General features: G+C 50.0%; 1 protein-coding gene across 4 annotated transcripts in view; it reads right to left on the reverse strand.

Moving 5' to 3' along the window:
• Positions 1 to 2,839: 2,839 nt before the first annotated feature.
• tcte1 (t-complex-associated-testis-expressed 1) overlaps positions 2,840 to 12,927 on the reverse strand; it is a 10,102-nt gene continuing 14 nt past the window's right edge. The window contains exons 1-5 of one of the 4 annotated variants that reach the window (XM_061243946.1): positions 12,915 to 12,927; positions 11,549 to 11,779; positions 9,923 to 10,485; positions 3,807 to 4,256; positions 2,840 to 3,120 (exon numbers count right to left, since the gene is read on the reverse strand). The exon at positions 12,915 to 12,927 is cut by the window's right edge and continues 14 nt beyond it. In XM_061243946.1, coding sequence (XP_061099930.1) covers positions 2,950 to 3,120; positions 3,807 to 4,256; positions 9,923 to 10,485; positions 11,549 to 11,732 — 1,368 coding nt within the window. In that variant the 5' untranslated portion in view covers positions 11,733 to 11,779; positions 12,915 to 12,927 and the 3' untranslated portion in view covers positions 2,840 to 2,949. Of the gene's footprint in view, positions 3,121 to 3,806; positions 4,257 to 9,922; positions 10,486 to 11,548; positions 11,780 to 12,138; positions 12,258 to 12,306; positions 12,379 to 12,914 lie in introns of those variants that run through there. The other 3 variants (XM_061243947.1, XM_061243948.1, XM_061243945.1) reach the window with 3 other exon arrangements.

Raw genomic sequence — 12,927 nt, forward strand, 5'->3', positions numbered from 1 at the left:
AGGTGCTGTTAATCCGGACATCCATCTACAGACTGGCAGAGCACTGTTTTCATTTCAATTTTGACAGAATAATTTTACTGATATTGTTCTCATAAATGTACACATTTTTATTAATATTATTTGTAGCAACAAACCAGGAACGTTCAGGTATGACACAAGCTGTATAGTAATAACCAAAACAGCGTGCAACGATATCAGAAACATAGTGTGTAATATCACTAATATAGCGTGCAGATATCACACATGCAGCACGCAATGATGTCACAATCACAGCATGAGATTACATCACAGAGTGCAATGACATCACAAACACATCATGCAATGATATCACAAATGCATTGCACGCTGTGTTTATGACATCACACTGCTGACACCCATCCAACTGTCTTCATGTTTGGAAATGGAAAACAAGCAGCCATTGAATGGGGCAGCTATTGGAGTGTGTTCTAAATAAACATGGTCTGACTTTGCGTTCACATAACAGCCATAGCAATCATAATCTTCAAAAGTATATAATATCCACAGCAACAGATCAGATGTTTAAAAAGTGCTTTTTAATCTTGATATTGTACACAAAAAGCACTGCTCTGCCACTTAATTCTCTTGTAAGTTTTTTTGCTGATGTCTCATTGGTCATCGTTGAGCAGTTGTGACTGAAGATCAGTACTGTTTGGATAAGATATTGCTTGGTGTGAACTAATTTCTCAAATGTATAAGACTGATTTAAAGAGCAGGTCTGTATGTATATTAACACTAACCACGATGTTGCCTTTATGTTGTCTATATTCATTGCAAACCAAACCTGTGTATCTGAGTAACAGGAAGATAACTGAATAAAGATTTGTGTTTTGAATGAAAAAGGACAGTGTCATCATTGAGACTTCCTGAGGCTGCACCACAGCCATGGCTTACAGGAATGCAGGAGTGTGTTTGGTCAAAAGCCACAAAGCTTAAACTTCACGAGGCTGCTCTTTTAGGACCACAGGTTCGGCCTGTGTGTGTGTGTGGTGTGTGTGTGCCTGTTTTTGTGTGAGTGTGTGTGTGCATGTGTATGTGTGTGTTTGTGTGCGTGCGTGCGTGTGTATGTGTGTGCGTGTGCCTGTTTTTGTGTGAGTGTGTGTGTGCATGTGTATGTGTGTGTTTGTGTGCGTTTGTGTGTGTGCGTGCGTGTGTGTGAGTGTGTGTGTGCGTGTGTGTGTGCCTGTTTTTGTGTCAGTGTGTGTGTGCATGTGTATGCGTGTGTTTGTGTGCGTGCGTGTGTATGTATGTGTGCGTGCATGCGTGCATGTGTATGTGTGTGTGTGTGTGTGTGTGTGTGTCCATGCTTTGTGCAGTTTGTAAACTCCCATTAAAACTAACAGTTCCAATCAGCTGGACACGTTCAGTGTGGCAGTTTTATTGAACATGTACTCGAGGTGACTAACTCTGCCCGTCTTAATGAATGATCCCTTTTCACACTGATATCTTCACGGGAAGACGAGCATTCACAGAACCGTGGCAGGAATTATGATCGTTCTCAGCTCTGCGCTGGTTTCAGTGTGATGCAGGCCGTCAGGTGTGATGTGATCGTTCTCAGCTCTGCGCTGGTTTCAGCGTGATGCAGGCCGTCAGGTGTGATGTGATCGTTCTCAGCTCTGCGCTGGTTTCAGTGTGATGCAGGCCGTCAGGTGTGATGTGATCGTTCTCAGCTCTGCGCTGGTTTCAGCGTGATGCAGGCCGTCAGGTGTGATGTGATCGTTCTCAGCTCTGCGCTGGTTTCAGTGTGATGCAGGCCGTCAGGTGTGATGTGATCGTTCTCAGCTCTGCGCTGGTTTCAGCGTGATGCAGGCCGTCAGGTGTGATGTGATCGTTCTCAGCTCTGCGCTGGTTTCAGTGTGATGCAGGCCGTCAGGTGTGATGTGATCGTTCTCCGCTCTGCGCTGGTTTCAGTGTGATGCAGGCCGTCAGGTGTGATGTGATCGTTCTCCGCTCTGCGCTGGTTTCAGTGTGATGCAGGCCGTCAGGTGTGATGCTGCTGCCCAGAGCTCACCCTGGCTGGGTCAGCAGGTGGTTCAGTTCAGTCTCTTTATCGGACTCAAACACGCATCTTCAGGTCCAATGAGACAGCAGCCAGGTGTGTGTGTGTGTGCGCCTGTATGTGAGTGTGTCTCTATGGGGAGTGTAGTCCGTAGTGGGGTTTGCTCTGGGCTTTATGGGGAGTGTAGTCCATAGTGGGGTTTGCTCTGGGCTCTATTGGGAGTGTAGTCCATAGTGGGGTTTGCTCTGGGCTCTATGGGGAGTGTAGTCCATAGTGGGGTTTGCTCTGGACTTTATGGGGAGTGTAGTCCATAGTGGGGTTTGCTCTGGACTTTATGGGGAGTGTAGTCCATAGTGGGGTTTGCTCTGGGCTCTATGGGGAGTGTAGTCCATAGTGGGGTTTGCTCTGGGCTCTATGGGGAGTGTAGTCCATAGTGGGGTTTGCTCTGGACTTTATGGGGAGTGTAGTCCATAGTGGGGTTTGCTCTGGGCTCTATGGGGAGTGTAGTCCATAGTGGGGTTTGCTCTGGACTTTATGGGGAGTGTAGTCCATAGTGGGGTTTGCGCTGGGCTCTATGGGGAGTGTAGTCCATAGTGGGGTTTGCGCTGGGCTCTATGGGGAGTGTAGTCCATAGTGGGGTTTGCTCTGGACTTTATGGGGAGTGTAGTCCATAGTGGGGTTTGCGCTGGGCTCTATGGGGAGTGTAGTCCATAGTGGGGTTTGCGCTGGGCTCTATGGGGAGTGTAGTCCATAGTGGGGTTTGCTCTGGGCTCTATGGGGAGTGTAGTCCATAGTGGGGTTTGCGCTGGGCTCTATGGGGAGTGTAGTCCATAGTGGGGTTTGCGCTGGGCTCTATGGGGAGTGTAGTCCATAGTGGGGTTTGCTCTGGACTTTATGGGGAGTGTAGTCCATAGTGGGGTTTGCGCTGGGCTCTATGGGGAGTGTAGTCCATAGTGGGGTTTGCTCTGGGCTCTGGTCCTGTTGCTATGGAGGATCTGGGCGATGCTGAGCTCACTCTCCTGGGCCATATCTGTCAGCCGCACGTCACACTCCAACATAGTGCTGTTATGGGACATGCCCTCCTCCAACGCCTTACCACCATCCTGAGAAACACACACGCATATACACACACATGCACACACATGCATATATACACACACACATATACACACACAAGCACACACACCCACACACACACACATATATACACACGCTCATACACACACGCGCACACATGCAAGCACACACGCACACACACACACACACCCAAGCACGCATACAAACAGAGTGTTACCTCAAGCCTACAACAACATTATTCTTTTTTTCTTGCCTAATCTCAATTTGTTTTGAACACATTTTTCAGAAAAACATCTTGTCTGTACAAGTATTGAGTGATTTGCCGGCGCTTGACGAGGCCGGAGCTGTCGATCACACAAGGTTTGGGTGACAGGTACAGGACAAGCTCCATATCACTTTCACAGCTGCCAGGAGCGGCAGGAAGAGAGGACACCAGCCCTTCCTCTTCTGTAATATGAGCGCAATGCATCCTGGGACAGGTGGAGGCTATTCCAGGGGTGTTCTGTCCAAGTGCCATAAATAATGTACCATGCAAACAAGCCGAATCTGAACCTGGGTCCATTTATCTTCCCACACAGCGCTTGCAAACTCACTCACACGGCACTTCTGACTCTCGTACGTAAACGATTATGTGTTCATTAAAGTAAGTTCATACAGGTAATAAACCCTACTGCAAATCACTTTTGTGTAGTAGTAAGGCGGAGCTTCGTACCACTCCCAGCCGGTTGCAGGAGAGGTCGATGTCCTGCAGGACGCGGTTCTGGGCCAGCACCTGTGACAGGACCATGGCGGTGGGCTCCGTCATCTGATTGGCCCCCAGGTGGACGGTCACCAGGGAGCGGTTCTTCAGCAGGGCGTTGGCGACGGCCTGCCCGCCCTCGTCGCCCAGGAAGTTGAGGCGGAGGTTGAGGTCGGTGAGGGAGGCGGTGCGGGCGATGGCGTGGGCCAGCGCCTGGGCCCCGGGGCCCCGGATGCGGTTGTCGGAGAGCGCGAGTCTCCGCAGCCTGGAGCGGCCCAGCAGCTTGGCGATGGCCTTGGCCCCCCGGTCCCCGATCAGGTTGTGGGAGAGGTTCAGCTCCTCCAGGGAGAGGTGGTCCAACAGGCTCCGCACCAGAACCTGGCATCGCTCATCATCCACCTTACTCTGATGGACCCGCACCACCTGAGAGACAGGCAGCCATTTTACACACCGAGAGAGACAGGCAGCCATCTTACACACTGAGAGAGACAAGCAGCCATCTCACACACTGAGAGAGACAGGTAGCCATTTCACACACTGAGAGAGACAAGCAGCCATTTCACACACAGAGAGAGACAAGCAGCCATTTCACACACAGAGAGACAGGTAGCCATTTCACACACTGAGAGAGACAAGCAGCCATCTCACACACTGAGAGAGACAGGTAGCCATCTCACACACTGAGAGAGACAGGCAGCCATCTTACACACTGAGAGAGACAGGCAGCCATCTCACACACCGAGAGAGACAGGCAGCCATCTTACACACCGAGAGAGACAGGCAGCCATCTTACACACCGAGAGAGACAGGCAGCCATCTTACACACTGAGAGAGACAGGCAGCCATCTTACACACCGAGAGAGACAGGCAGCCATCTTACACACTGAGAGAGACAGGCAGCCATCTTACACACTGAGAGAGACAGGCAGCCATCTTACACACTGAGAGAGACAGGCAGCCATCTTACACACTGAGAGAGACAGGCAGCCATTTTACACACTGAGAGAGACAGGCAGCCATCTTACACACTGAGAGAGACAGGCAGCCATTTCACATACTGAGAGAGACAAGCAGCCATCTCACACACAGAGAGACAAGCAGCCATCTCACACACTGAGAGAGACAAGCAGCCATCTCACACACTGAGAGAGACAGGTAGCCATTTCACACACTGAGAGAGACAAGCAGCCATCTCACACACTGAGAGAGACAAGCAGCCATCTCACACACTGAGAGAGACAGGTAGCCATTTCACACACAGAGAGACAGGTAGCCATTTCACACACTGAGAGAGACAAGCAGCCATCTCACACACTGAGAGAGACAGGTAGCCATTTCACACACAGAGAGACAGGTAGCCATTTCACACACTGAGAGAGACAAGCAGCCATCTCACACACTGAGAGAGACAGGTAGCCATTTCACACACTGAGAGAGACAAGCAGCCATTTCACACACAGAGAGAGACAAGCAGCCATTTCACACACAGAGAGACAGGTAGCCATTTCACACACTGAGAGAGACAAGCAGCCATCTCACACACTGAGAGAGACAGGTAGCCATCTCACACACTGAGAGAGACAGGCAGCCATCTTACACACTGAGAGAGACAGGCAGCCATCTTACACACTGAGAGAGACAGGCAGCCATCTCACACACTGAGAGAGACAGGCAGCCATCTTACACACTGAGAGAGACAGGCAGCCATCTCACACACCGAGAGAGACAGGCAGCCATCTTACACACCGAGAGAGACAGGCAGCCATCTTACACACCGAGAGAGACAGGCAGCCATCTTACACACTGAGAGAGACAGGCAGCCATCTTACACACCGAGAGAGACAGGCAGCCATCTTACACACTGAGAGAGACAGGCAGCCATCTTACACACTGAGAGAGACAGGCAGCCATCTTACACACTGAGAGAGACAGGCAGCCATCTTACACACTGAGAGAGACAGGCAGCCATCTTACACACTGAGAGAGACAGGCAGCCATCTTACACACTGAGAGAGACAGGCAGCCATCTTACACACCGAGAGAGACAGGCAGCCATCTTACACACTGAGAGAGACAGGCAGCCATTTTACACACTGAGAGAGACAGGCAGCCATCTTACACACTGAGAGAGACAGGCAGCCATCTTACACACTGAGAGAGACAGGCAGCCATCTTACACACTGAGAGAGACAGGTAGCCATTTCACATACTGAGAGAGACAAGCAGCCATCTCACACACAGAGAGACAAGCAGCCATCTCACACACTGAGAGAGACAAGCAGCCATCTCACACACTGAGAGAGACAGGTAGCCATTTCACACACTGAGAGAGACAAGCAGCCATCTTACACACTGAGAGAGACAAGCAGCCATCTCACACACTGAGAGAGACAGGTAGCCATTTCACACACTGAGAGAGACAGGTAGCCATTTCACACACTGAGAGAGACAAGCAGCCATCTCACACACTGAGAGAGACAGGTAGCCATTTCACACACTGAGAGAGACAAGCAGCCATTTCACACACAGAGAGACAGGTAGCCATTTCACACACTGAGAGAGACAAGCAGCCATCTCACACACTGAGAGAGACAGGTAGCCATCTCACACACTGAGAGAGACAGGTAGCCATTTCACACACTGAGAGAGACAAGCAGCCATCTCACACACTGAGAGAGACAGGCAGCCATCTTACACACTGAGAGAGACAGGCAGCCATCTTACACACTGAGAGAGACAGGCAGCCATCTCACACACTGAGAGAGACAGGTAGCCATTTCACACACTGAGAGAGACAAGCAGCCATCTCACACACTGAGAGAGACAGGTAGCCATTTCACACACTGAGAGAGACAAGCAGCCATTTCACACACAGAGAGACAGGTAGCCATTTCACACACTGAGAGAGACAAGCAGCCATCTCACACACTGAGAGAGACAGGTAGCCATCTCACACACTGAGAGAGACAGGTAGCCATTTCACACACTGAGAGAGACAAGCAGCCATCTCACACACTGAGAGAGACAGGCAGCCATCTTACACACTGAGAGAGACAGGCAGCCATCTTACACACTGAGAGAGACAGGCAGCCATCTTACACACCGAGAGAGACAGGCAGCCATCTTACACACTGAGAGAGACAGGCAGCCATCTTACACACTGAGAGAGACAGGCAGCCATCTTACACACTGAGAGAGACAGGCAGCCATCTTACACACTGAGAGAGACAGGCAGCCATCTTACACACTGAGAGAGACAGGCAGCCATCTTACACACTGAGAGAGACAGGCAGCCATCTTACACACCGAGAGAGACAGGCAGCCATCTTACACACTGAGAGAGACAGGCAGCCATTTTACACACTGAGAGAGACAGGCAGCCATCTTACACACTGAGAGAGACAGGCAGCCATCTTACACACTGAGAGAGACAGGCAGCCATCTTACACACTGAGAGAGACAGGTAGCCATTTCACATACTGAGAGAGACAAGCAGCCATCTCACACACAGAGAGACAAGCAGCCATCTCACACACTGAGAGAGACAAGCAGCCATCTCACACACTGAGAGAGACAGGTAGCCATTTCACACACTGAGAGAGACAAGCAGCCATCTTACACACTGAGAGAGACAAGCAGCCATCTCACACACTGAGAGAGACAGGTAGCCATTTCACACACTGAGAGAGACAGGTAGCCATTTCACACACTGAGAGAGACAAGCAGCCATCTCACACACTGAGAGAGACAGGTAGCCATTTCACACACTGAGAGAGACAAGCAGCCATTTCACACACAGAGAGACAGGTAGCCATTTCACACACTGAGAGAGACAAGCAGCCATCTCACACACTGAGAGAGACAGGTAGCCATCTCACACACTGAGAGAGACAGGTAGCCATTTCACACACTGAGAGAGACAAGCAGCCATCTCACACACTGAGAGAGACAGGCAGCCATCTTACACACTGAGAGAGACAGGCAGCCATCTTACACACTGAGAGAGACAGGCAGCCATCTCACACACTGAGAGAGACAGGCAGCCATTTCACACACTGAGAGAGACAAGCAGCCATCTCACACACTGAGAGAGACAGGCAGCCATCTTACACACTGAGAGAGACAGGCAGCCATCTTACACACTGAGAGAGACAGGCAGCCATCTCACACACTGAGAGAGACAGGCAGCCATTTCACACACTGAGAGAGACAGGCAGCCATCTTACACACTGAGAGACAAGCAGCCATCTCACACACTGAGAGAGACAAGCAGCCATCTCACACACTGAGAGAGACAAGCAGCCATCTCACACACTGAGAGAGACAAGCAGCCATTTCACACACTGAGAGAGACAAGCAGCCATCTCACACACAGAGAGACAGGCAGTCATCTTACACAGTGAGAGAGACAGGAAGCCATCTCACACACTGAGAGAGACAGGTAGCCATTTCACACACTGAGAGAGACAAGCAGCCATCTCACACACAGAGAGAGACAGGCAGCCATCTTACACACTGAGAGAGACAGGCAGCCATCTCACACACTGAGAGAGACAGGCAGCCATTTCACACACTGAGAGAGACAGGCAGCCATCTCACACACTGAGAGAGACAAGCAGCCATCTCACACACTGAGAGAGACAGGCAGCCATCTCACACACTGAGAGAGACAGGCAGCCATCTCACACACTGAGAGAGACAGGCAGCCATCTTACACACAGAGAGAGACAGGCAGCCATCTTACACACTGAGAGAGACAGGCAGCCATCTCACACACTGAGAGAGACAGGCAGCCATCTTACACACTGAGAGAGACAGGCAGCCATCTTACACACTGAGAGAGACAGGCAGCCATCTCACACACTGAGAGAGACAGGTAGCCATCTCACACACTGAGAGAGACAGGCAGCCATCTCACACACTGAGAGAGACAGGCAGCCATCTCACACACAGAGAGACAAGCAGCCATCTCACACACTGAGAGAGACAAGCAGCCATCTCACACACTGAGAGAGACAGGTAGCTATTTCACACACTGAGAGAGACAAGCAGCCATCTCACACACTGAGAGAGACAAGCAGCCATCTCACACACTGAGAGAGACAAGCAGCCATCTTACACACTGAGAGAGACAGGCAGCCATCTTACACACTGAGAGACAAGCAGCCATCTCACACACTGAGAGAGACAAGCAGCCATCTCACACACTGAGAGAGACAAGCAGCCATCTCACACACTGAGAGAGACAAGCAGCCATTTCACACACTGAGAGAGACAAGCAGCCATCTCACACACAGAGAGACAGGCAGTCATCTTACACACTGAGAGAGACAGGAAGCCATCTCACACACTGAGAGAGACAGGTAGCCATTTCACACACTGAGAGAGACAAGCAGCCATCTCACACACAGAGAGAGACAGGCAGCCATCTTACACACTGAGAGAGACAGGCAGCCATCTCACACACTGAGAGAGACAGGTAGCCATTTCACACACTGAGAGAGACAGGTAGCCATTTCACACACTGAGAGAGACAGGCAGCCATCTCACACACTGAGAGAGACAGGCAGCCATCTCACACACAGAGAGACAAGCAGCCATCTTACACACTGAGAGAGACAGGCAGCCATCTCACACACTGAGAGAGACAGGCAGCCATTTCACACACTGAGAGAGACAGGCAGCCATCTCACACACTGAGAGAGACAGGCAGCCATCTCACACACTGAGAGAGACAGGCAGCCATCTTACACACTGTACAACTTGAGAGAGGCAATCAGAGCCACGTGCATGGCTCACGTGCACTGTGACGCTATCTCACGTGCGCTGTGACGCTATCTCACGTGCGCTGTGACGCTATCTCACGTGCGCTGTGACGCTATCTCACGTGCGCTGTGGCGCTATCTCACGTGCGCTGTGGCGCTATCTCACGTGCGCTGTGACGCTATCTCACGTGCGCTGTGGCGCTATCTCACGTGCGCTGTGGCGCTATCTCACGTGCACTGTGGCGCTATCTCACGTGCACTGTGGCGCTATCTCACGTGCACTGTGGCGCTATCTCACGTGCGCTGTGGGGGACGTTCCCGCACCTTCAGGGTCTTGCAGGACTTGAGCGCCTTGGCCAGGGAGTGGCAGTCGCGGGAGGTGAACTCAAACAGGTTCCACTCAAAGTTCATCCCGCAGTCCTTCACCCTGTACACCACGTGCAGTTCCTCCAGGTTGACCAGCAGGGGCAGCAGCGTGCTGAAGTCGAAGTGGTCCATGGAGGGCCCCTCGTAGCCGGCGTCGCTGGCCTCGTCCCCGTCCTCCCCCAGCACGGGGGGCTGGCGCACAGGGGGCAGCAGCTGGGACACGTCCAGGCGCCGGACGAAGCCCCGGCAGTGCGGCACGGCCTCCAGCACCACGCCGGGGTCCGTGACGTCCGGGATGAACAGCTCGATCAGCGCCTGCAGGTGGCGCTCCAGGAACATGCGCTTCCAGCTGCCGGCGTGCGCGGCCGGGTCGGCCTGGAGCCAGCGGGCAGCACAGCAGCGGCGCCAGAACCCCTCGTCACTCACCAGGTTGGCCGTGACGCGCAGCGGCAGAGAGGGGCTCAGCCGCGCGTGGACGTACGCGCGGTGCTGGGGCAGCAGCGCCTGCAGAACCGGGTTCTCTGCCCCACCACAGCACACACAACACAGAACACAACCAGCCAAACACAGTGCTGACAAGAGATCATCTGTGGTATATTACAATATTACAATATTACAGGTACAGACTGATGGAAATCAGGCAATTTTACAAAATGGACAAACAAGTTTTTTTATATATATACAGTCAGGTCCATAAATATTGGGACATCGACACAATTCTCCTCTTTTTGGCTCTATACACCATCACAATGGATTTGAAATGAAACGAACAAGATGTGCTTTAACTGCAGACTTTCAGCTTTAATTTGAGGGTATTTACATCCAAATCAGGTGAACGGTGTAGGAATTACAACAGTTTCTATATGTGCCTCCCACTTTTTAAGGGACCAAAAGTAATGGGACAAACTAACAATCATAAATCAAACTTTCACTTTTTAATACTTGGTTGCAAATCCTTTGCAGTCAATTACAGCCTGAAGTCTGGAATGCATAGATATCACCAGACGCTGGGTTTCATCCCTGGTGATGCTCTGCCAGGCCTCTACTGCAACTGTCTTCAGTTCCTGCTAAAGCTGAAAGTCTGCAGTTAAAGGACATCTTGTTCATTTCATTACAAATCCATTGTGGTGGTGTATAGAGCCAAAAAGATGAGAATTGTGTCGATGTCCCAATATTTATGGACCTGACTGTATATAAACAGCATACTCTGTACATCAGGGGGTATTTCAAACAGGATTACTGAGTTAGCTGGGTAACTGCACTGAGTAAAACCCACAAAGCAGGATTACTGAGTTAGCTGGATAACTGCACTGAGTGAAACCCACAAAGCAGGATTACTGAGTTAGCTGGATAACTGCACTGAGTGAAACCCACAAAGCAGGATTTGTGAGTTAGCTGGATAACTGCACTGAGTGAAACCCAGAACAGCTCTCTTTACTTCAGTCCATGTTCCAGTTTTATAAGGGTTCTGGGTTTTACTCAGTGCAGTTATCCAGCTAACTCAGTAATTCTGCTTTGTGAAACAGGGCTCAGCTCAATCAGAGTAAAGGTTTTTAAATTAAACAGTGAATGAATAAAACTCACCTTCAAAGTTCTGGATGATGTGTGTGAGGCAGAGGTTGGTCAGCAGAGGGACGGTGGCGAGAGACCATTCCGGATCCTCCGCGATTATCCGCCGCATTTTGCGGGAATCGGCTGCGGGGTTCTGATTGGCCAGCGGCGGGGAAATCTGCAGCGGCCTCCCCACGCCCTCGTTCGCCTCAGACATCTTTTATCACCGCGAGACGATCTTCGCTTTTGTGCGCCAGAACCTCCCTGAAACACAAACAAAATACCTGTCTGAATGTGTGAAGAGGTGCCTATTAAAATTGTGTAAACAGAAAAACAAGTATAGGCTACACAGTTTCAGTAAACGTTTGAAATGATTCTGCCATTTTTTAAAAATCTTTTTTTTAACCGACTTTCCTTCTCAACATCTCTCCTGGCCTCCTCGACATTCTGCGGGTGTCATTTCAGTTTCACATCATTTACATTTTAACGCGTCGCTTTGAACACATGGAAGTTGTGCAGCACGTTTCATACAAATGAAATAAAGAGTAAACGTACAATAACAGTGAGAACTGTACAATGACTGAAGTCAGGTCACATTCCCTGGGTGTCGTGTCGGCCTATACCTGCAGTTCCCTGTCCGAGGACCGTCAGTATGAATATTCAAACGCGAGATTCCACGGTTGTTCATGAGAAACAAGCCAAACAGACAAGCGTGTAACTGACCTGATGAAAAAAAACTGAAACAATTTCCTCAGAAACAAACCAAATTAAAACCTCATTAAAATAATTACCCGACAAGCCTTTGTAATTACTGCAAGCTGCCAGAAATGGCTCCCCCGACAGACCCTACAATCACTACCAAGTATGTCAACAGGAATAGTTCCGTGATTACCATCTGCCTTCTGTTTATGAAATCAGCCTCGTCCTCAGTTTCGCTAAAGTTAACGTTATTCCATCTTTGAGATTAAGACTACAGCATCTTGATAGGCCCATTTAAATCATTAAACACTGAAGTCACAGTGAAGTCGACTGACTATTTATGAGAAATAAGACCGAGTGATATAACTTACGTTTTGTTAAACCAAGTAACGTAAGTTGTTGTAGTTCAAAAACGTTCCCTTTGTTAGAAATGAATAACATAGCAGGGAATCTAAGCTCGGCAGATAACGTAAATAACTGGTTAACGCTAGCAAGTGATTTAGGTTTTTACTGTGGTATGCCAGCTAACTTGCACTAGCCAGCTAACTTGCCATTGCATTTTCTGTAAATAGAAGTAAAAACCTCATATGTTTCTGCTATTCCGTTTAATGATTTATATAAAACGATAAGGGATACCCAGGCAAATGTTCTTTGAAGAACAGCCACAACTTCTCAAGCAGGCGAGGCAAGTTACATTTACCGTACTCTCCGTT

This window comes from Conger conger, chromosome 5 (genome assembly GCF_963514075.1).
Source record: "Conger conger chromosome 5, fConCon1.1, whole genome shotgun sequence".
Lineage (NCBI taxonomy): Eukaryota > Metazoa > Chordata > Actinopteri > Anguilliformes > Congridae > Conger > Conger conger.